Source organism: Panicum virgatum, chromosome 3K (assembly GCF_016808335.1).
Source record: "Panicum virgatum strain AP13 chromosome 3K, P.virgatum_v5, whole genome shotgun sequence".
Taxonomy (NCBI): domain Eukaryota; kingdom Viridiplantae; phylum Streptophyta; class Magnoliopsida; order Poales; family Poaceae; genus Panicum; species Panicum virgatum.
This window is the reverse complement of record NC_053138.1, coordinates 46,793,885-46,815,310: the sequence shown is the minus strand read 5'-3', so window position 1 is coordinate 46,815,310 and position 21,426 is coordinate 46,793,885. Positions and strand designations below refer to the sequence as shown.

The following is a 21,426-nucleotide window of genomic DNA, read 5'->3' as shown; positions in this document are numbered from 1 at the left end:
AGGTTTCTCCTTTCAGCCGAGCGGAGACACAAGCCGCAAGAAATGAATCAGAATTCTCCTTCCTTCAACCAAGAGAAGAAGCAGACCACAAGAAATGAATCAGGCTCACTTGTTCTCTTTTCTTTCTCTAAAACTGGCTCCACCACAATGTACGGTGAACATGAGACCGCGAGAGCTTCGCACCGATGCCAGAAGTTCCACCATATAATGGTAGCACCAGTCCCCTCTCCATCCTCCTCATCACCACAGATACCAGAGATTGGGTCAGGGCTCCAGTCAGCAACGACCTCACCCCGCCGCAACAACATACACCAAATCGACGTCTCCGTCAGGTAATTAAGCACATACAGCCCGTCACCCTCTCCATCCAACTCTGTACATGAGGTTCTAAGTAGGAAGCACCATCAGTGCACTCCACACACCAAGGTGAATTTGGATGTCACATATTTAGATGTTTGGCAATTTAACACCTATGTCATGCTAGTTAGTATACAGGGCAGAATTTATATTTCCCTTACAAAAGAAAACGCAGTTCCAAAGTCAAAACTTGATTGCATCAAGCCTATTTAATATATGGTACCCCGTAGTTTATATCGACATTGATGGGGTAAGGACTAAGGAGATGGAAAACACCCTTTTTTTTAGGACTAAAACCTGACAAGTTAAGTGGCCCCCAGGTCATATCTTATTAATCCGTACAGCTCTCAGTGTGTCTATATATTCAATTGCCACATTTATTTACTAGCGAGTCATGTCAGAATCACATCAAAACACTACATGTGAAATTTGAGCCTGCAGATCGTGGCCAAGATGCCATACTAGAAAAAACTATGTACCACTACCTGAAAATTTGAATGCATCATTTTGCCATTCTAATGCTTTTCACAAATTCGTATCCTCCAAATTAGAAGTATCTGTGCAAATTTGTGCAATGCTAAAAGAAGCGCGTGCACCTGGACGAGAGCTGGCATGATAAACAAAAACTTCAAAAAAGCTCCGTGGCAACACCAACTATGCTAGTATTGGTAGTATTGGTACCTATGCTAGTATTGGTACCGGTTCTTCTTCATACCAGTACTTTTGCGATGGATGGAAGTTTATGGAGAGCCTTAGATACCGGTTGGTAACACTAACTGGTACCTAAGGCTACACATAGGCACCGGGTGGTGTTACCACCCGGTGTGCTAAGGCTCGTCCATGGGTTACTTTAAAAGAAAAATATCTCTCTTTGCATCACAAGTAATGCGTAAGTGAGATGGTAAGGATGGTACACGCGAGGCAAGAGGTCCCGAGTTTGAATCCTAGCCTCCACCCGCGCGCATATATTTCAATAGCTTATTGCACTTAATAAGATTACTAATGCTAGCTACGTGTTAATGGTTATCCATGAGAGGTGCAAGGTAATCATTTTACTCCCGAGACCAAAGTTGTCTGGGCCCTCAACTGCTCAACAGAATACATACGCATTTGGTGGTTGTAGACACGTTCTAACATTTTTCTTATTTATGCTTTGTTCCTATCTTTAGCTATATAGTGTTAGCCGCCAAAATATTTATTCCAATTATTATTATTGAGGAAGATATTACACTTCATATATATGAAGGCACTCCGTACTTTGTTAATTTTAGATTTTAGAGTGCATGCAGAAATTTGATCACTGAGTTTTTCTAATTAATTTTTCTTATAACTACACTCCATTTATTTAGGTATTTTACTTTTGAATTTACATAAAAATAAAACAGTTGATTCATGTAGTCGTTACTCCGAATTTCTATTATTATCAGACTGTAGCTTAGTTAGACTCTTCTTCGCTACAAAATATTTTCCTCTTTTTATTGTTTTATAATTTTTTATGTACCCATGCTTACAGCTCCTGGATGACCGTGCTGACAAGACGCGTGCAGGCTGCATCGTCCTCATTTCAGATGGTGTAGACAAGAGCCAATTCATGTGGAGCCATGAGAGTCTTGCCCCCACTGACCCCATCCGAGGCCTCCTCCGAAAGTACCCAGTCCACACCTTGGGCTTGTTCAAGGCTGACCCAAAGGCGCTGCACTACATCGCCAAAGAATCCTATGGAACCTATTCCTCAATCACAGACAACAAAGACCTCGACAAGAACATCATGGAGGCACTGGCTGTCTGCCTAGCCGGGTTCAAGACCATCGTCGCCTTTGACACCTGCGTCGACATCACGTCAAGCAGCTTGGAGATAACAAGGGTCGACTCCGGGGGCTACACACGCCGGGCTGCTCCTGGATCAGGCATCTCAATTGGCATGCTGTGTGCTGGGGAGGTGAAGGACTTGGTCATCTACTTCAGTTACACTGCTGGGTCTTGGGAGCGTGGCTACTATACCACTTTGAGTGGGATCACTGCTAGGGTCACGTACAAGGATATGCCGGGTGGGCAGTCATCAACCTCAACTAACAATTGCTCCGTGTCCGTCGCGGTTCACACGACCCAGGATCCATCGCTTCCTGCAAACCCATGCCCTCCATTCCCCTTGGTCCTGCAGCAGATGGTCCGGTTCAAGGTGGTGGACCTGCTCCTAGGCGTCCTACAGGAATTGAAGGCCTTGAAGAAGGATGCTGGTGGTGCCAAGGAGAAAGATGGTGTTGATGACCCAGTGTTGCAGTCCATTGCAGCCAACATGCTGCAGAGGAAGTGGATGGAGTTCAAGCAATCTGATGAATCCTGGAAAGCAGCCACCCCGAAGTCCTTGCTTGACCTGGGCAGCATTGACGGGGACGTCAATGCAATGGTGGGCATCCTCAGGAAGGGCTTGGGTGTTGGATGCATTTACTCATGGCTGTCGAGCCATGAGATGCAGCGCGCAACGGCTACAGGCTTACCGGCGGAGGCCATGTTCCGCACGCCAGTGATGGAGATGATGGTGCAGAAGGTCCGCAGGAAGTTGCTGCTCAAGGAAGCATATGAACAAGGAGCGGAAGACCGAGCTGTCTACGAGCGCGCCATTGGGCTCTTGGACGGTATCAACAAGCGATTCCAACTGTGGTGCAAGCTGGACGCCGAGGTGCCACCAGCTTTCCAGCTGGACCATCAGCATCAAGACGACGAGTCCGGCAATCTCACTGACGTCCTGCATGCACTACCGGAAAACCGTATTTTGCCGTGTGCCAGAATCTTCGCCGTGCGCATTATTTCGGGCACACGACGAAGACATCCTTTGCCGTGTGTCGCCAGAAGAACACACGGCAAACAAAAAACACACGGGAAACCTTACTCTTCGCCGTGTGCCAAGGGCCAGCACACGGCAAACCTTGATCTTCGCCGTGTGTCAGCCAGTAGGCACACGGCGAACATGGATCACGTGCGGGGCACACCCTTCTGCCGTCAGGGGGCCTCACGGCCGTTATTGTTTGCCGTGCGCCAGGGCTAGGCACACGGCGAACTCCCATCTTCGCCGTGGGCCAGTCGGTAGGCACACGGCGAACATGGATCACGTGCGGGGCACACCCTTCTGCCGTCAGGGGGCCTCACGGCCGTTATTGTTTGCCGTGTGCCAGGGCTAGGCACACGGCGAACTCCCATCTTCGCCGTGGGCCAGTCGGTTGACACACGGCGAAATCCCCGGCTGCCGTGTGCCTTAGTTGAGCACACGGCGAACACGAAAAAAAATTCATGTTTTTGCTTCCAAATTTTTTCTACACTCTTCATAATTTGTTTGGTACTCTATGTTTGAATATGAGATTTTTATAGATATATTAGTTGTATTAAACTAATTTATTTCAATTTATTGTTTTATTTTGTGTAAATCTAATTTAATTCCAATGGGTATTAAATAATAGGAAATTTTTTTGAAAAAATGATATTCATAATATTGACTGTAGTGTTAGAGTTTATGTAGTAGTTGAAACAAAATTTCAAAGATTGTGGTAATGAAACATTACGACGATCGTGGTGGCAAATAGTTTTTGAATTATGTAAAATTTGAACGATGCCAGAAAATTATGATATTTGCCCGAACTTCATGCTATCATACGTCGAATGTATGGTAAAAATTTGAGCACGATACGAACATTTTGTCATGATGATGCTTACAAATTGAGAGTTTCCCGAAGAAGTTTCTGAGAGAAGAAGAAGAGAAGGTTAAGTTTGTACATGTTATGATAGAAAAATTTCAGTTTGACGTTCAAAATTTTTATATAGACAATATGCGATAATGATTTAGTCATGTTGAAATTTCAAATTTTTCCGGCTCCATTTGGTATTTTTAATATTTTAATTGCAAATAAACTACTATAATTGGCATAAGTAAAATGTGATTAATTATGACATGAAACAATAGAATGGAATTAGTTAAAAAACTCATCAAATTTATTGAGGCCATATAAAAAATTTGAGTGTTTAGATTTAGTTGTTTTTTGAAAAGTTCAATATCAAATTTTGAACATTAAATTTCTCACTGCAAAAAATTTCGCCGTGTGCCTAAACTGAAACACACGGCGAAGTCAGGCTTCGCCGTGTGTCCCGGATCTTGGCACACGGCGAAAACGGCGTTCAGGACTTAGCCGCGCCACCCCCGTCCGCGCGCCCCCAACCCGTCACACACACACACTGCCGCCTAGCTAGGTCTTCTCACGCAGCCCCCGTCCGCCGCCCCCGTCCACCGCCGCCCGCGCCGCCGGCTTCCCGCTCCGCTCCGCTCCGCTCCGCTCCGCTCCGCTCCGCTCCGCTGCGCTCCCTCCCCCTCGGCGCGCCACCCGCGGTCCACCGCCCCGTCCTCCTCCTTGGAGCGCCGAGGCCGGCCGGCGCCGCCGCCACGCCCGGCCTGGTCCGGGGCAACCACGCCCCGAGGCCGCTCCGACGCCGGCCCCGCCTGCCTCCAGATCAGCGCCGTCCTTCCCTCCCCTGACGTCGCCTCTCTCCGGATCCGCGCCGTCCTGCCCTCCCCCTGCCTCCGGAGCCGCGCCGTTGCCCCTGCAGTGCACCTGACGCCGGCTGGCTCTCCTGCCTCCCCTTTCGGCAGCTGTAACTCCGCGCCGGGGACTCGCTGCTCGTGCTCGGCGCGCTCTACTCCACCCATCCGAGTAAGGATGCCCACCCCCCTTAATGCCCTTGCTTTTACTGTACTTGACATAGACCAATCTAGTCTTATTTAATATACATGTAATTTACAAAGTAGAAACGCCATAGTGATAGTTAATTCTCCTTATCCAAGTGTTCCTTCGCCCTTTTGGAATTTGCCCGTTCTGCATTGAGAAAAAAAATGTCCTCGAAAAGTTACAGTGGAGGTAGATAGGAGAAGGGATCTCGGCATTTGTAAAATGAGACTGCAAGCGTGCATGTTTTGCTACTCGGCATTTGTAAAATCGAGTTGCAGGTTATTTATGTACATGTTGTAGCTCGTCAGTATTCATTCCTGAGATGAGTTTGCTTAATGTCCCTTTAACTAGCATTCAGTATTCATTCTGTCCCGATCTTGAGCTACAGATATTTTTCTATTTAATTCTTGCCATGTAGAACAAGATGGCCTAGAGACAAGCATCACTTGATAACTATATTGATGACTTGAGAAAAGATGATAGCTTTAAAGACCTAAATAATCTTGTTGACCTCTTGATTAAGCTTGTAGAAAATTGTATTGCCTGTGATGATATATGCTATATATATTGACCTTGAGCTTGAGCATGAGTGTTAGTCGAACTGTGTTATTTCTGTTCTATGGATATGCTTATCATGGTTGTCATGAAACCATGTGACACATCCATGCCCAAACAACAAGTCGGATGCGATGATGTTAAGATTGGGCTGGATGTGTCACATGGTTTAATGGCGGTCATGAATTTATTTTAGGTTTCTTATGCTTCAAGTTCAAGGTCAAATGAAAGGGAACATATCTGAGGCATGTTTGTTAGTTGTCGACCACTGTGCTGTTTTATCTTTGCAGAATTTCAAACTGAAATGTTCAATTATTGATACTATGTAGTTGTTTTTTTAGGAGAGGTTGTGGCACCGTTGTTGACTCGTCACTTTGCGGGACAGTTAGGTGAGTCATCACAGACTTTTATTTACTTATCTTGTTTGTGCTTCACGTAACCTAGGCGTCTCCCGTTCGAAAGAGATACGGTTCGAAATATGCAGCTCTTTGCATATATGGAACCGTATGTGTTTCGAATTGTCCCCGTTTTTGGGACAGTCCGAGGATGTGTTGATGTGGTTAGTTTCCATGCTCTACTATGATTCGAGATAGAGTATCGGTATCATCTCTTTGTTGTTCTCTGGATACACAATCTCCCTGTCGGGACGTGTATTTGGAGAACAGCGGGGAGGTGCTGCCGAAATTCTGTCTCGGATAGTAGTAGAGTATGGAAACTAACCACAGCTACACATCTTCGGATGGGTTTAGGACCTATCTTCACTTATTAGAGCATGCTAGACATCGTGTAGTTGGTATTGATTTTTAAATCACTTCCTCACATGGCAAAGGATGGATGACCGTGAGTGGATGTACAAGGGCTGGCAGAGCGAGCAAGGGTATGTTGAGTTTGCTCTAAAGGTCAATGGCTTCTTGAAAAAGGCATTTGATAGAGGACAGAGTAGAATGCCGTGTCCATGTAGCAAGTGTGAAAATAGAATACATCAATCACAACTCAGTATGGGTAAACACATTATCAGAAATGGGTTTGTGGAAAACTATACTCGGTGGATCTGCCATGGTGAAGCCCATCGTGCGAGAGAAGAGGTCGTCAGACAACGCATCGATGATTATGATGTTGAAGCCGGTTGCGCAGACATGTTAGCAGACTTTCATGAAGCACACTTCCAAGAAGTACCTAGAGAGGAACCGCCAGAGCCTACCGCAAAGCAGTATTACGACATGTTGTCTGCGGCACAGAAACCACTCCATGGGCATACCAATGTTTCTCAATTCGATGCTATTGCACGCGTACTGGCCCTAAAGTCTGAGTGTGGCATTAGTCGGGATGGCTTCGACAAAATGTTGACGGTTTTTTGTAGTCTGCTTCCGGAAGGACACATTCTTCCAAAGAGCATGTACGAGGCACAAAAACTTCTTCGTAGTCTTAAGATGCCATATGAGAAGATACATGCTTGTCCGAAGGGATGCATGTTGTTTAGAAAAGAACATGCAGACGCAAACTACTGTACAAAATGTAAATCATCTCGTTGGCTGGAGGTAGACTCTGGTGACGGTCAAAAGAAACAGCTCCAAATCCCCGTGAAAATCGTACGGTACCTTCCATTCATACCGAGAATCCAACGTCTGTTCATGACCGAGGAGTCAGCACAACAGATGCGATGGCACAAAAACAGCAAACGCTACCGTCCTGAGAAGATGATACATCCATCCGATGGTGAAGCATGGAAACATTTTGACAGGTGTAACACAATGGAAGCGGGGGAGGCTCGAAATGTACGTGTTGCGTTGGCAACAGATGGATTTAATCCTTACGGAATGACGGCTGCCCCGTACAGTTGTTGGCCCGTGTTTATTATCCCCCTTAACCTCCCCCCTGGAGTTATCTTTCAACGGCAGAACATATTCTTGTCGTTGATAATTCCTGGATATCCGGGAGATAATATGAGTGTGTATATGGAGCCTCTTATTGATGATTTGCTTAATGCTTGGGAGGAAGGTGTATGGACATATGACCGAGCTACAAAGACAAACTTCAAAATGCGAGTGTGGTACATGTACTCACTGCATGACTTGCCAGCGTATGCGATATTCTGCGGCTGGTGTGTGCACGGGAAGTTCCCTTGCCCAGTATGCAAGGCAGCTATGAGGTTCATCTGGTTGGCGAAGGGTGGCAAGTATTCTTCGTTCGACAAGCACCGACAATTCCTCCCTATTGACCATCCATTCCGACGTGACATTAAGAACTTTACGAAAGGTGTCGTGGTTCATGACCCTCCACCGCAGATGATGTCAGGTGCCGCGGTCCGTGAGTGGTTACAGTCGTTGAGGGTTAAAGAAGGCGGTGGTTTTGTGGGTTATGGCGAAGAACATGCCTGGACTCAGATGTCGGGCCTGTGGAGGCTCCCCTACATGGATGATCTTCTTCTTCCTCATAACATTGATATGATGCACTCGGAAAAGAATATCGCTGAGGCACTATGGGGTACAATTATGGACATTCTTGATAAAACAAAGGACAATGTTAAGGCCCGAGTGGATCAAGCTAGTTTATGCGATAGACCAAAACTGAATATTCCGCCACCCAAAGATGGTAAGAAATGGAAAAAACCTCCAGCTAAATTCGTCCTGAAGAAGCACCAAAGGAAAGAAGTACTAGAATGGTTCCAAACTTTAATGTTTCCCGATGGGTATGCAGCGAATCTAAGGAGAGGGGTGAATTTATCTACTATGCGAATCAATGGGCTGAAGAGTCATGACTACCACATATGGATTGAGCGGCTTCTTCCGGTGATGGTTCGAGGCTATCTCCCTGACCATGTCTGGCAAGTGCTGGCGGAGTTAAGCAATTTCTTCCGCCAGTTATGTGCTAAGGAGTTGTCTCGGACTGTGGTTGAACAAATGGAAAAATTGGCCCCTGTGTTGCTTTGTAAGTTGGAGAAAATCTTTCCACCCGGCTTCTTCAATCCGATGCAGCATATGATTTTGCACCTCCCGTATGAGGCACGGATGGGGGGGCCTGTTCAGGGCCGTTGGTGCTACTCAATTGAGAGACAACAAAAGATCCTTCGAACCAAATGTAAAAATAAATGCAAAATAGAAGCTTCCATTGCAGAAGCATACATTCTGGATGAGGTCTCCAACTATACAACAAAATACTATGGTGAAACCCTTCCAAGCGTGCATAATCCACCCACTCGTTACAATGAAGGCGAAAATGAAACGGACATCAGCCTCTTCAAAGGGCAACTTGGAAGTGCAAGTGGTGCGACTCCTAAGGCCTTGGTCAATGAAGAGTTGCGCACTATCATGATGTATGTGTTGACGAACCTAGTGGAAGTCGAGCCGTACATACAGTAAGTCCTCAACAAACTATTTCCTCGAGTATTAACTATTCTGTATCCAACCCCCTTTACCTCTTGTTTATATAGGGAATTTACTCAACAATTCTGGCGTCGCCGAAGAGTTCCAACCCCGCAGGAACTTGACGCCCTTCTTAAGTCGGGTGCGGGACAAAGAGCCCCCGATTTCATTTCTTGGTTCAAACACAAGGTATAACAAACCATCATGCTTGTTAGGCATTTGAAGTTTTTTTTCCATGCGAATAGTATGACAAACCATCATGCTTCTACCTGCAGGCCCAAAATGATGCGTCTATGTGTCCCGAGTTGAGACAGGTTGCCACTGGTTGTGCCTATAGGGTCTTATCATACTCCGGATATGATGTAAATGGATATCGCTTTCACACAAAAAGCCATGAGCAGAGTCGGCCCAATCGAAGAACAACAAATTCTGGAGTTTGTACGACAGCCCTTGATGGGGTCGAGTATTATGGCATAATTGAAGAAATCTATGAACTCACATTTCATGGTTGCAAACCTCTTAAGCCTGTCATATTTAAATGCCATTGGTTTGATCCTAACGAAGTGCGACGGACCCCTCATCTCGGCCTAGTCGAAATTCGTCAGTCATCAGTGTATCCAGGAGACGATGTCTATATTGTGGCTCAACAAGCCACGCAAGTTTATTATCTCTCATATCCGTGCAAAACCGACGATCGTCTTATGGGTTGGGACGTTGTGTACAAGGTATCACCACACGGTAAAGTACCTATTCCAAATAATGAGGATTACAATATAGACCCAAACACATATGACGGGGAGTTCTTTCAAGAAGATGGGCTTGAAGGGCATTTTGAGATAGACTTAACCGGAGTGATCGAAATGGAAGTACACGATGATGAAATGGTTGATAACGAGGACGCTGGTGAGGAGGTTCATAATGCGAAGGACCTAGAATTACTTGAGCGATTACAATTAGGCGATGATAATGAGGATGAAATTCCACCTTTAGAGCACGGGCTTGAACTTCTCGACTTGCGTGATAGTGATGATGAGACATATGATCCAGCTAATCCCGATGAAGATGATTATTTCTAATACATGTATGATCTGTACTAATTGATTTATTTTCTTTAATTATGTTACTTTTTAATTGTCGCATTTATTTCTAATACACGGTAAATACTATTTTTAATTGCAGGTGATTGAAGAAAGATGCCGGGCGGCGGACTTCAACGATCGGTCGCCTCAATGTACAGAAGAATGATGCCACACTCGGATGCTGGTGAGGGCTCCAATAGGGGTTCCGAGTTGGGGCGAGGCAAGGGTCGAGGGAAGGGTGGACCCAAGAGGGGGGAGGGAAGGGTGGAGGACTTGTGAGGGCTCCCATAAACTTGTTTATTTCAATATTTATGGACTTGTGAACTTCTAGATATGTATTTGTGAACTTTTGGACTTTGCATTGGACTTCTGGATGTGTTTGAAGTTATTTCCGGCTAGTTGTGATATATATGTGATATGTAATGCCTGTGATATATATGTTGTGATATGGGGTCCTTTATACGTGAAAAACAAAAAAGAATAGGATCTGTTTGGTCACTTTGCCGTGTGCCAGGGACTAGGCACACGGCAAAGTGACCATGTGGCTACCTGGAAACCTAGTTCGCCGTGTGCCAGGGGTAGGCACACGGCGAACTGACCATAATTCGTCGTGCGTCATAAGCTAGGCACACGACGAAACTTACTGATTTGCCGTGTGCCAGAACCAAGGACACACGGCGAAGTCTGAAAGTTCACCGTGTGTCCACGGTGTAGACACACGGCGAACAGACGCCGACGCCGTCAGCTAGCCCGGACGGCGTCTTCTCGCTTTTTTTCGCCGTGCGCCTATATATACACACGGCGAAAAAGTTCGCCGTGTGCGCGACTTTTGACACACGGCAAACAAGGGCTTCGCCGTCCCTGTAGCTGCCGTCGGCGCTTTGCCGTCGGCCACCGTCGGCGAAGTCTTCGCTGTGTGCTAACGGTTCTTCGCCGTGTGCCTTGGGCACACGGCGAACTCGTGGTCTCCGGTAGTGATGGGGGGATAAGCCGCGCAAGGCAGCATAACATTTACCTGGTACGTATACATTTTTATGTGTTTGTACCAACATCGATCTATCTATGAATCCGGCCTGATAGATCAATCTCTATTTGTCTTGGATATGCAGGCCGCCATTCATGCGATCATGCAGGCCGCCATTTATGCTATATATGAGTAAATATAGCATAAAAATTCAGATCGAAAAATAGAAATGTAGCAACCGGAGAGATTAGAAATATAGTACAGCAATGCTTTGAATGATAGGCAAACACATAGCAATTGTCTCATGCAAATATATATGTTAACAGCGGCGGGGCAATACTGTTGATTGAATGGCATGTGAAGCAGATAGGTTCTGTCAAGCCATATATTACAATTGAGGATCAGCATTAGTAGCTACCAAAAATTTTAGTAGGTAGCTTAGAATGCTAATCCAAATAAAAGCGAGTACTAATATATTAAAAAGTAGGAAATAACACTATTTGTAGCCATAAAAGTATTCAAAAGAGAGTTAACTGATGCTGAGGTTATAAAACAGCTGAATATATTGCATGTAGTAGCAATTCAGCAGATGTAGGCCTAGGTAGGGCTGCAACTGTGAAAACACAACATGAGCTGATCTGCGTCTTTCTTCTAAGCATCAGCGCTAGAACTGTAAATGTAGTTATCAAGAATAGCTGTTGGTTATAAAATAGTTGAAGATGACATGAAGCAACAATTCATGGTGTTAACAGTGACAAGTGGCTACCTCACACTGGTGTAATGACAATTTGTATAAGGTAAAGAGAAAATAGCAAATATTATATGTGAAGGAAATAGCAAGTATGATATCCAAAGATGATATGTGAAGAAAATAGCAAGGATGATATGTACTGTATAAGCAGGAGGACATGTAAACATGGTAGGAGTACCTAAATCAAAAATATTTTTGCAAGGGTAAGCGCAGAAAGATTATTTGATTAATAAGAAAAATTATGTTCATAATATTGTGATGTAACAAATGCATAAATTGGCAAGGATTAATAAAGATAATAATTTTTGATCAAGTGTAGCTATCTGTAGCTGATCTATCTGTTTCGTCTAGAAGTTTGTAGCAAGGGCATACCAAAGCTTGGGAGTGTCATGGACACAACCATCATCTTTATCTTCATTGTCTTCATCAAGCAGCAGTTTTCTGGCAATTTTCTTGCTAGGTGAGGGGCGTGACCTAAAAATTGTACATGTTAGACATGAGATTATTATTGGATATGTTATGAAAAAACAAATCTGTATTGGCAATACAGACCTTTTACTTGTGATAGTCTTTTATATCTTAGTTGCTGAATTTGCAGCTCCATCCTTAGACTACTTTGGATTAGCAGTAGACTATATGATAGAGCTGGAAGATGAAGCAAAATATCACATAGATGGAATATGGATGGATATGGCTAAACTCCTATAAGCTCCATCCTAAAACTCTTTTAGATTAGCAGTAGACTACATGATAGAGCAGGAATATGAAGCAAAATATCACATAGATGGAATATAGTTGGATATGGCTAAATTCCTTTGTTGAAAAAAGGTAAGTGATGTTATTTCATAAGGTCAATACTCCTTGCTGTGTAATAAGTCAATGAGAAGAAGGAGATTAAGTGAATGTAGTTTACCTTAGCTAAAATGGTGTCATCATTCTTGTGTGGTGTATCTGTTGATGTTGCAACTGCGGTTTGAGTAAGGATATCTGGAGCATTGATGGACCTTGCACCTTGCTGTGTTGGTACTAAAGAAATATCTGTTTTCTTGGTTGGAGTGATCTGCAACTGCAGATAGTAGTTAGATAAGATTACAAAATGTCTCCTACCTATTTTAGAAAAAAAGATGACAAAATGTTTGAATTTTGAATCATCTAGAAATAGGTATGGACTAGACTAATTACAGGGCAATGGCACATTGCAAGACGGAAAAAAATAGTAACTAACAAAAAGCAGAATAACTATATCAAACCCTACTGAACATACATATACTTCACATAAAGAGTAGCCTAGCTGCATCTATCAGTATCTTTACTTTTTGCAAAAAATAGGATTATTGTTCCATTATAATACCAGATCTGCGATGCTAAAATAAGCGGAATTTTCATGCCAAACTCTAGCTACGGACTTGTTAAGGTGGGTTATCCAGATAATTGTGCTATCGATAGCAACTTGATTTTTATTTAAGATCAAATTTTCCAAATCTACTGATATCATAAAACATGAGGCAATATAAGTAAGGTATCATAATCATAAATTTATAAACTGAACAACTACTTTGCAGGCAGCAACTAAAAATGACTCAAACATATAAAACCACCATAACGTAACTAAGGTAAGGAATAGAGCATCTGCAAGTAAAAAAATGAAAATAAATTGTAGAAACTACAAACTGATTGAAGGAGAAAAAAAGAACCTGATTCACTAAGGGGTCATCTTTTTTTTTTGCGCTCATCAGCTGAAACTGCAAACAAAACGATGGGAAATGCATCCTAATCACGCTCAGTAAAGGGCTGCAGCATCTAGACGGCAAAAAAGAAACAAGATCAAAGAAGATGAGATGAACCCACCTTGAAAGGCTTCAATCTGGCTGTTGCTATTTAACCCATACACTCCCAGGTCGCCAGACGCCATCGCGGTACTTACAGGCAGCCACATAGAAACCTTGCCGATTAGGCCAAGGATTTTTTCGGAATGTTAAAAAGTCAAAATTTTGAATATAAATAAGGTTATTATTTTGCTAGTGTGGAAATATTTGGAGTTATTGGATTTATTTGGCTCTACCTTGTTTAAACGAATTCGAGTTGGATTTATTTTCTTGGTTGAAAATTGAGTGGATTTCAAATGCTGACTCTTGAGTGGGATTTAATTTGAATCAAATCATTCAAATTAATTCCAAACCCTAACCCGGCTTTAACCCTTGCTCGAGACATGATCCGACCCTAACCCTGACCCAGGTCCGGACCAACACAGCCCAAGACTTGGCTTGCACCCAAACCCACCTGAACCTCTCTCAGTCCACTTGGCCAAAGGCCATTTCGGCCTGCTTCACCACTGCAGCCCAACCCGCCGCCACGCACCACTCGCACTGCACCACTGCACGCACGGCCCAGCACCACACGCCAGCCCAGCTCCAGTGCCGCGCCCCTTCCTTTTCTGACCGCCGCTGACAGGTGGACCCCACCTGTCAGTCACATCGTGTCGCCACAGTCGCCGACCGCCCTAGCCCACCTACAGCTTTCCCCTCTGCTCTGTTCTTCACTCCCGTGCAGACGCCGGCTGCTCTGCTTTTTGCCTCTCACGCCGACGCCACCTGCTCCACTCGTGTCACTCGCCTTCTGCGCGCCTCCCGCTGTCGGCCACCAGTGCGTGCTCCGCCCTTGACTGCCCTCACACGCACGCTCCAAACCCTAGCATCGCGAGCACACAACTGCTCGATGCCCCCAGCCCCGCACACCGAGCCCGATCGTCAATCCTCGACGTCCGTGCCCGGCCCCGCCCTCTAAACCCTAGTGGTGCCCCTATAAGACCCCCTAGTCATCGCCTTTAAACCCTAGAGCTCGGGGATTCTTTTCCCCCTCGCCGCCGCCGCGATCAGAGCACAGAGAGGAGAGATAGGGAAAGATGAGAAGGAGGAGGAGAAGAGGAGGAAGGGAGGTGCCGGCCATCACCGCCGGCACATCGAGGAGGGGATAGCGCTGCAGTACCCGGAGCCCAGCACCACAAGGAGATGCCGCCGCCACAGGAGCCCTCCACCACGCTGGCACCCCATACGATGACCTCGATAACCCAGCATGGCACAGCTCTGCCTCACCTCACCACGGCTGCGCCACCCCGCTGCACTAGCCCCTTCATCCTCGCGTGAACCCGGTAGGACACTGCCACGTCTCCCTCACCTGTTTCCTTGTGTGCTACCGTCGTGCGCATCACTGACGATGAGCCCATCGTAGAACTGCTACAGGACCCCATCCCTCTGGTTGGTTGCAGGAGCCTGATGTCGCCCTGCCGCGTAGCCCGCAGCCCGCCGTCGCCTTCTTGCCTTGACCACCGGCCGTCCCGCAGCCCTAGCTTCCTGGGTGCTCACGCGCACCCATATGTGCCTTGGTCGGGCCCAAAGGCTATGCTTTTGGCCTCGCTGCGACCGAACCTCGTTCCGCCCTAGCGAGCACCATGATGCACCGTCGCCACCTCGTGGCGACGTCGCGGCGTGGTGATCGTGAGCGCGCCGCGTCTCGCGCGCGCGTGTTCTGGTTGGGTGAGCTGAAAGGCCCGCCCTCGGTCCCGCCGCTGTATCTAGTTGTCGCCTAGCCCTCGCCGCCGTTGGAGCCCCACCAAAGCGCCGTCTGTGTCGTGTCCGTGCCCATCACGACCGCCGCCACCGCGTGTTAGCCCTTGGTCTCACCATCGAACTGTTTTGGCCTCGAACCCGCCTTTGCTTTGCTGCCGCCGTGCCTTGGCCTTGCCGTGGCACGACAGCCACGCACCCGAGCTGCCTTGAGCCTTGCCTCGCCGTTGCTTTGCCTCGCCAACGCGCTGCCGCGGACCTAGGGTGCTAGGCCCTATGCGCGCATGTAGCTAGGTTTCTCCATTCAGCCGAGCGAAGACACAAGCTGCAAGAAACGAATCAGGATTCTTCTTCCTTCGAACGACAAGAGAAGAAGCAGACCACAACAAATGAATCAGGCTCACTTGTTATCTCTTCTCTTTCTGAAACTGGCCCCAATGTAACTTTTTTTGTGCGAATGCACCATATATGTGCAATTTGCGCCTGCAGATCGTGCCCAAGATGCCAAACTTGAAAAAACTATGTGCCACTACCTGGAAATTTGAATGCATTATTTTTCCATTCTAAACCTTTTCACAAATTTGTACCAAGGTGGCGCTGCTGATGCCGCCGGTGGTGGCCGCGGTGGTCCGGACCATGGCCGTCGTCACTATCGTCGGAGGGTTCTTGGCCTTCTTCTATCTTAATTAAGTCATCGTGATCTGTACCCATAATTGCTCGCGCCGTTCTACTCTCTCGTGTACGAGGATGACTCAATTCATGTTTGTAAATTTATTATTGGAATAAAGCTAGAGATCGACCTCTTACAGCTCGAGCAGCCGCAGGGCCCAATCGCCGTGGCGAATCCCTATTTGTGTACAATCATCCGGAAGAAGTCGTCATGTCGCCTGTCGCTGTGCTGGAGTGGTCATGGACGTATCTCCACACTACGTGCAACTGCCGTCATGTGCTCCTGCTATCTTAGTCGTGGTGTTTCAGATAGTCTCAGCTATCCGAAGTTCAGCGTGCATTGTGTCACCACCTTTTATGAACTTTCAAATAGTCAAACGCTGCTTTTGTTGGAGTTACCTTTCCTGTGTATCTGTGTAGAGTCTGGTGAGACTACCTGGATGGAGGTGGTAGGACCTGATAAAGACATGTGAGTAGAAAGCAGATAGTTCCACTGAATTACGCTTCATTAGCTGCGTTCGATGTACAAATGTTACTATTCAAACTGCAAGACTTGGTGGAAATATGGGGACGGTGACTGCGGGCCGTGCCTCTTCTACCCTGTTCGCCGCCGTTGCCTCGCCGCCGGCCGCATGTTAGCCCTTGGTCTCACCATCGCCCTGTTTTGGCTTCGAACCCGCCTTTGCTTTGCCGCCGCCGTGCCTTGGCCTTGTCGCGGCACGACAGCCACGCACCCGAGCCGCCTTGAGCCTCGCCTCGCCGTTGCTCTGCCTCACCAATGCGCTGCCGCGGACCTAGGGTGCTAGGCCCTGCGCGCGCATGTTCCTCGAGCCGCTACCTTGCCATTTCACCAGCCAGCACCGGCCGATGACGCTCCGGACCGCTTCGCCGCCACTTGGACGCCGTCGACCTGCCGCTCGCCGTTCTGAGCCCAAGGTCGAGCCTTGACCCTGCCCTGCCGTGTTCTGTCACCTTGGCCTAGACCTAGCCGCCAGAGTACCCCGTCCTCACCACCTCAGCCTTGGTCTGCCATGCCTAGACTCCGCCGGACCACGCCTAACTCCTTGTTGCCGCCGCGCGCCTGGGACACCGGACCCCCGCATGCACGCACGAACCCTAGCCGCACCATCTGACCCACCGTCGCCGCCGTGTATCCTTGTCGCGCTGCCGGACTGCCGTCGTCCCGGCCTTGCCGCACCTTTGCTCTACCATGGCCGTCGCCACCCCTGTTTCCATCGCACGAGCAGCCACACACACGCACCGCACAAGCCCGATTCGCACAGGATCACACCCTGGCGCACTGGATCTGGGGTGTCACTGACACCCGAGCCCCACCCATCAGTGGACGGGCGGGACCGCTAACCCACGGGACTGCCATGTAAGTGAGTCAGTGAGGAAGAGGGATAGAGCCGAGCGGGCTGGGCCACTTTTGGGCCAAACCCACAAAACCGAGAGGCAACCCAACCTCCCTTTTGGCCTGTTGAGCCCGCTAACACATTGCCCTTTTTCCTTTTTGCTTTTGCTTTAACCTGACACGTGGGTCCTACCCGTCAGCCACCATGTGTAACTGACCAGCGGGACCCACTAGTAGCGGACCCCATCTCTGACCCGTTGACCGGTCAATGGTCAATGTTGACTTGGTCAACACAAACGTCAGTAGGGTTCTACTACTGACGTCAGCGGGACCTTATCCCAGGTGACGTCATACTGACGTCAGCATGCCACATGGCATGTTCTGGTACTGCCACATGTCACCTTTGAGTGATTTCCTTTTTCTGATAATCCTTTATTAATTCCAAAAAATGTTTTAATCTTCAAAAATTCATAATAAATTAATCGGACCTCCGAAAAATATGAAACCGGTTTCATAATTCTTCTAAAATTATGCTCTACCCGTTAGAGTAGGTTTTGTTATGTGATTGGATCTTTTCACTTTGGCCCCTATTTTTATATGTAATTACTATTAGGTCCCTACGGAAAGAAGCTGACCGACGTCCCAGACGACCAGAGAATCCAGAAGGACATACCAGGAGACCAGAAGTCCCAGGAGAACCAGGAAGACCACGAAGAACCCTCAGGTTCACGCCCATCTCCATCTTGAATCCCTATTTAGACATTGCTTGCTAGTTATGGTACCGCTTTACTTTTCTGTCATGATGTGATGGAACCTGCATGGCCATTTATTTACCGTATTCCATGTTATCCCGTGATTATCTAGATTGACTATCGAATGCTTTGGCTACTATGATGTTGTGTTTGTGTTGAGTGGGAATTCGTGATCTGATAGTCTTGGCGTGTGTGGAGATCCACCATATGAGGAATTGGTGTCTAGGACTTTAGAAGGGGCGAGTGAACCTTCCCGAACTTCGGATTGGGAGCTGGGGATTGTGTGTTGGGCACATCCTACGGAGCACCAAATTCGGGGGTTTTTGGAGGTGTGTGTTGACCGGGTGTCCGGAGTGCCGGTATGGCCAAAGTCAGGGTGTTTGGATGAGGTATATAAATATATATACTTGCCTGCGGCTAGCATAGGAAAACCCAGCTTATCCTTTGGCAATAATTTTATACTGTTGCATCCACATAAAGCTTGCAAATGAATGGTGATGTGAACCTATCCCATCCTTGGGGATAGCCCGATAGATGCAGGATCAGTTTGGAAGGATTCAACCAAGACGACAAAGGAACAAGTTAAGGACGTCCAAGCTACACTCCGAGTTGCCTATGGAGAAGAGTTGAGAAGATGAAGAATGCCCAGAAGTTTAGCTATCGCTTCTGTTTTCTGTTTATTTTCTTTTAGCCCAAGGGGCTTGTAATCAAAGACACGTATTACAATCCTTTGGATTATGTAATAAATAAATCTATGTAATTATTTAACGTGAGATATGTTTGTGATATCTAATTGAAATGAGTTCTATAGATGATAGCTACTGATCCAGGGACAATCACGACGATACAAGGGTTCGGGTTCTCCTTTTGGAAACCCGTGTTGTTTCCACAGGGTAGGAGAGAGGAACGGAAGCAGAAGAAAGATGCGGACCTCACAAATGTCTATGCTCTGGTCTGGGACGGCGTAGGAACCAGAGGGAACAACAGAGCAAAACAAAGATGCTGCTGGGGTCTGGCCTCGAGGCGAGATGGAACAGGCAGTGGAGGGTGGGGAGGTACTTATCTCGGCAACCGTTGTAGGACTGTGGCGAGGGCCGGTAGACGCAGACGGGATGGCACGATCTCCACCAACTGCTCCGAGGAGACAGCCCAGCCTCGACATTAGAACGGAGAGGGAGGGGGCGCACGCTTGCATGGTGGAGTGGCACGTCGCCACGCAGCATAGAGAGGAGGGAGTACACGCGCCTGAGCGGCGCCATGCGTCGTGCGATCTACTCGGACGGTATCGAACACCGCGGTGAGGTGCCTGTAGGCGAATCTGAGGAGATGGCAATGTATTGTCTACGGGCGGAGCGGTCCATGACCCTATCGGCCTACCCACCATTCGCCCTTTTTTTCCCAGCTATACATCTTGTACCACCATCCTTATCCCTGCCTACCGGGGCCACGTTCATCGGAGGCCCACCGTCCATTGAGCTGAGGAAACAATGGCCCGACGTGTCGAGGGAATAGCGATGCCCTCTCCACAAATCCAGCGCTGGATATCTGTTCCTTGCCATAGCAATGACAGTGGGGAAACAGCATAGCAGGGCCCACCGGCCAACAGCTCGTTGCAGCCTCTGCCGAGTCCACGAGGCCGAGTTGGGGCAGCAGCAGTTCTGGAGGAGGCAAGCAGCGAAGCAAGAGCGCTAGCCTAGGGCCCTCTCCCTCTTTACCGCTCTCATGCCTGAGTGGGAGAGCGAATCCTAGACTGACCAGCACCGCAGCTTTTCGGCATGCCGCAAAGTGCCTGCACGCGAGCAGCAGACGCCGTACCCGTGAATCGCTCCCGAGTGAAAGAAGTACCGTGAATCTCTCCCGAGCGAGGAGGAGGAACCTCTCTTTAAGAAACTCGATTATTGGATGGGAATCTTGCAGCCAAATGGAGCTTTTCTACTTGAGTGAAACCTGATCCTGGGAAAGGACCAGCATCCATGTCCATCAGGTGGAACCACTTGGGCTTCAGTGAGTATTTTAAAGATGTCACGTGTTCCTGAAATGATAACAATGTGACAACATATTTAACGGCATTTGCTTGAGTACTATAATGGCATGCGAAAACTGTTTGTAAATACAATATACCTCGCCTTTTGGTCCGCTCGGCACCGCGGTGATGAGGGATGGCTCCCGGGGTACCCACGCGGCATGAGTCAGGATATTTACCTTCCTTCATTAACCTGTATTTCATAGGTGATGGGCAGTATGTTATGGAATGCCCCTGGAAACCGCGTAGTATGGTACACTCTGCCTTCGGCCTTGTTTGCTTCCAGAGACTTTTTTAGTCCCTGTCACATCAAAAAGAATCTTACTATTTTAGATTATCAAATAAAATTTGTTTATAATTTTTTAATAGCTGAGAGCTAATTTGCGAGACGAATCTAATGAGCCTAATTAATCCATAATTTAGTACAGTGATGCTACAGTAACCATTCGCTAATCATGATTTAATATACCTCATTAGATTCGTCTCGCAGTTTAGCCCCAGAGTTCTACAGTTAGTTTTATAATTCATCTTTATTTAATACTTCTAAATATTAAGATTCTCTTTGATGTGACATGGACTAAAGTTTTGCTCCTAAAACCAAACAACCCTCTTGCCTCCAAAGGTACCTTCGCATCTTGTTGTATAAGTGACACCAGTCCTGCAAGTCTTCGTCCATAGGGAACTTGGTGAGAGCATCCTCCATCTTAGTCCAGCAGTCCTGCAAGTCTTCATCTGTAGGGAACTTGGTGAGAGCATCCTCCATCTTAGTCCTGAACTAGGCTGGGTCTTCCATCTCCTTGTATGCATCCTCCAACATGTAAAAGGTCCCCCACCATCCCATATCCGAATCAGCACCAACGATATTGGGGCCACTACTACAGAAAGGATTTGTAGGGGCGGTCCAAATAGCATTTGTAGCGACGGACGCCAGGCCCGTTGCTACTTTTCGTAGGTAAAAATGATGTTTATAGGGGCGTGTAACGTGCCTGCCCCTGAAAATCCATTTTTAGGGGCGGTCACAATCTATTTTACGGCAGAAAAGGACTATAGAGGAGAGGTTTCGAGAGAGCCCTCCCGTACTACAAACAAACTTTACTACCACGAATCGAGGAGAGGACTATAGGATGGATCATCAACACATCAAGACGGATGCGGAAAAGATCCTACACACGATTTTTACTAACACCAAGAATTTTTACGGCTTAGAGGCTCGCCGGATCTCCGGCGCGAAGCACCGCTGGTCCGCTGAATGTTATTTAGCTCGCTGTGAGCTAAATAGACCTAT

General features: G+C 47.2%; 1 protein-coding gene and 1 long non-coding RNA gene across 2 annotated transcripts; both read left to right on the top strand.

Moving 5' to 3' along the window:
- Positions 1–1,837: 1,837 nt before the first annotated feature.
- On the top strand, positions 1,838–3,418 carry LOC120699369. Its single transcript, XM_039983351.1, has one exon. The coding sequence runs from the start codon at positions 1,853–1,855 to the stop codon at positions 3,401–3,403; it is 1,551 nt and encodes a 516-aa protein (XP_039839285.1). The 5' UTR covers positions 1,838–1,852; the 3' UTR covers positions 3,404–3,418.
- Positions 3,419–4,697: 1,279 nt separating this feature from the next.
- LOC120699370 lies at positions 4,698–10,511 on the top strand. Its single transcript, XR_005685376.1, has 3 exons — positions 4,698–5,054; positions 5,966–6,013; positions 10,166–10,511. It is a non-coding gene; the product is annotated as an uncharacterized LOC120699370 (long non-coding RNA).
- The last annotated feature ends 10,915 nt before the right edge of the window (positions 10,512–21,426 follow it).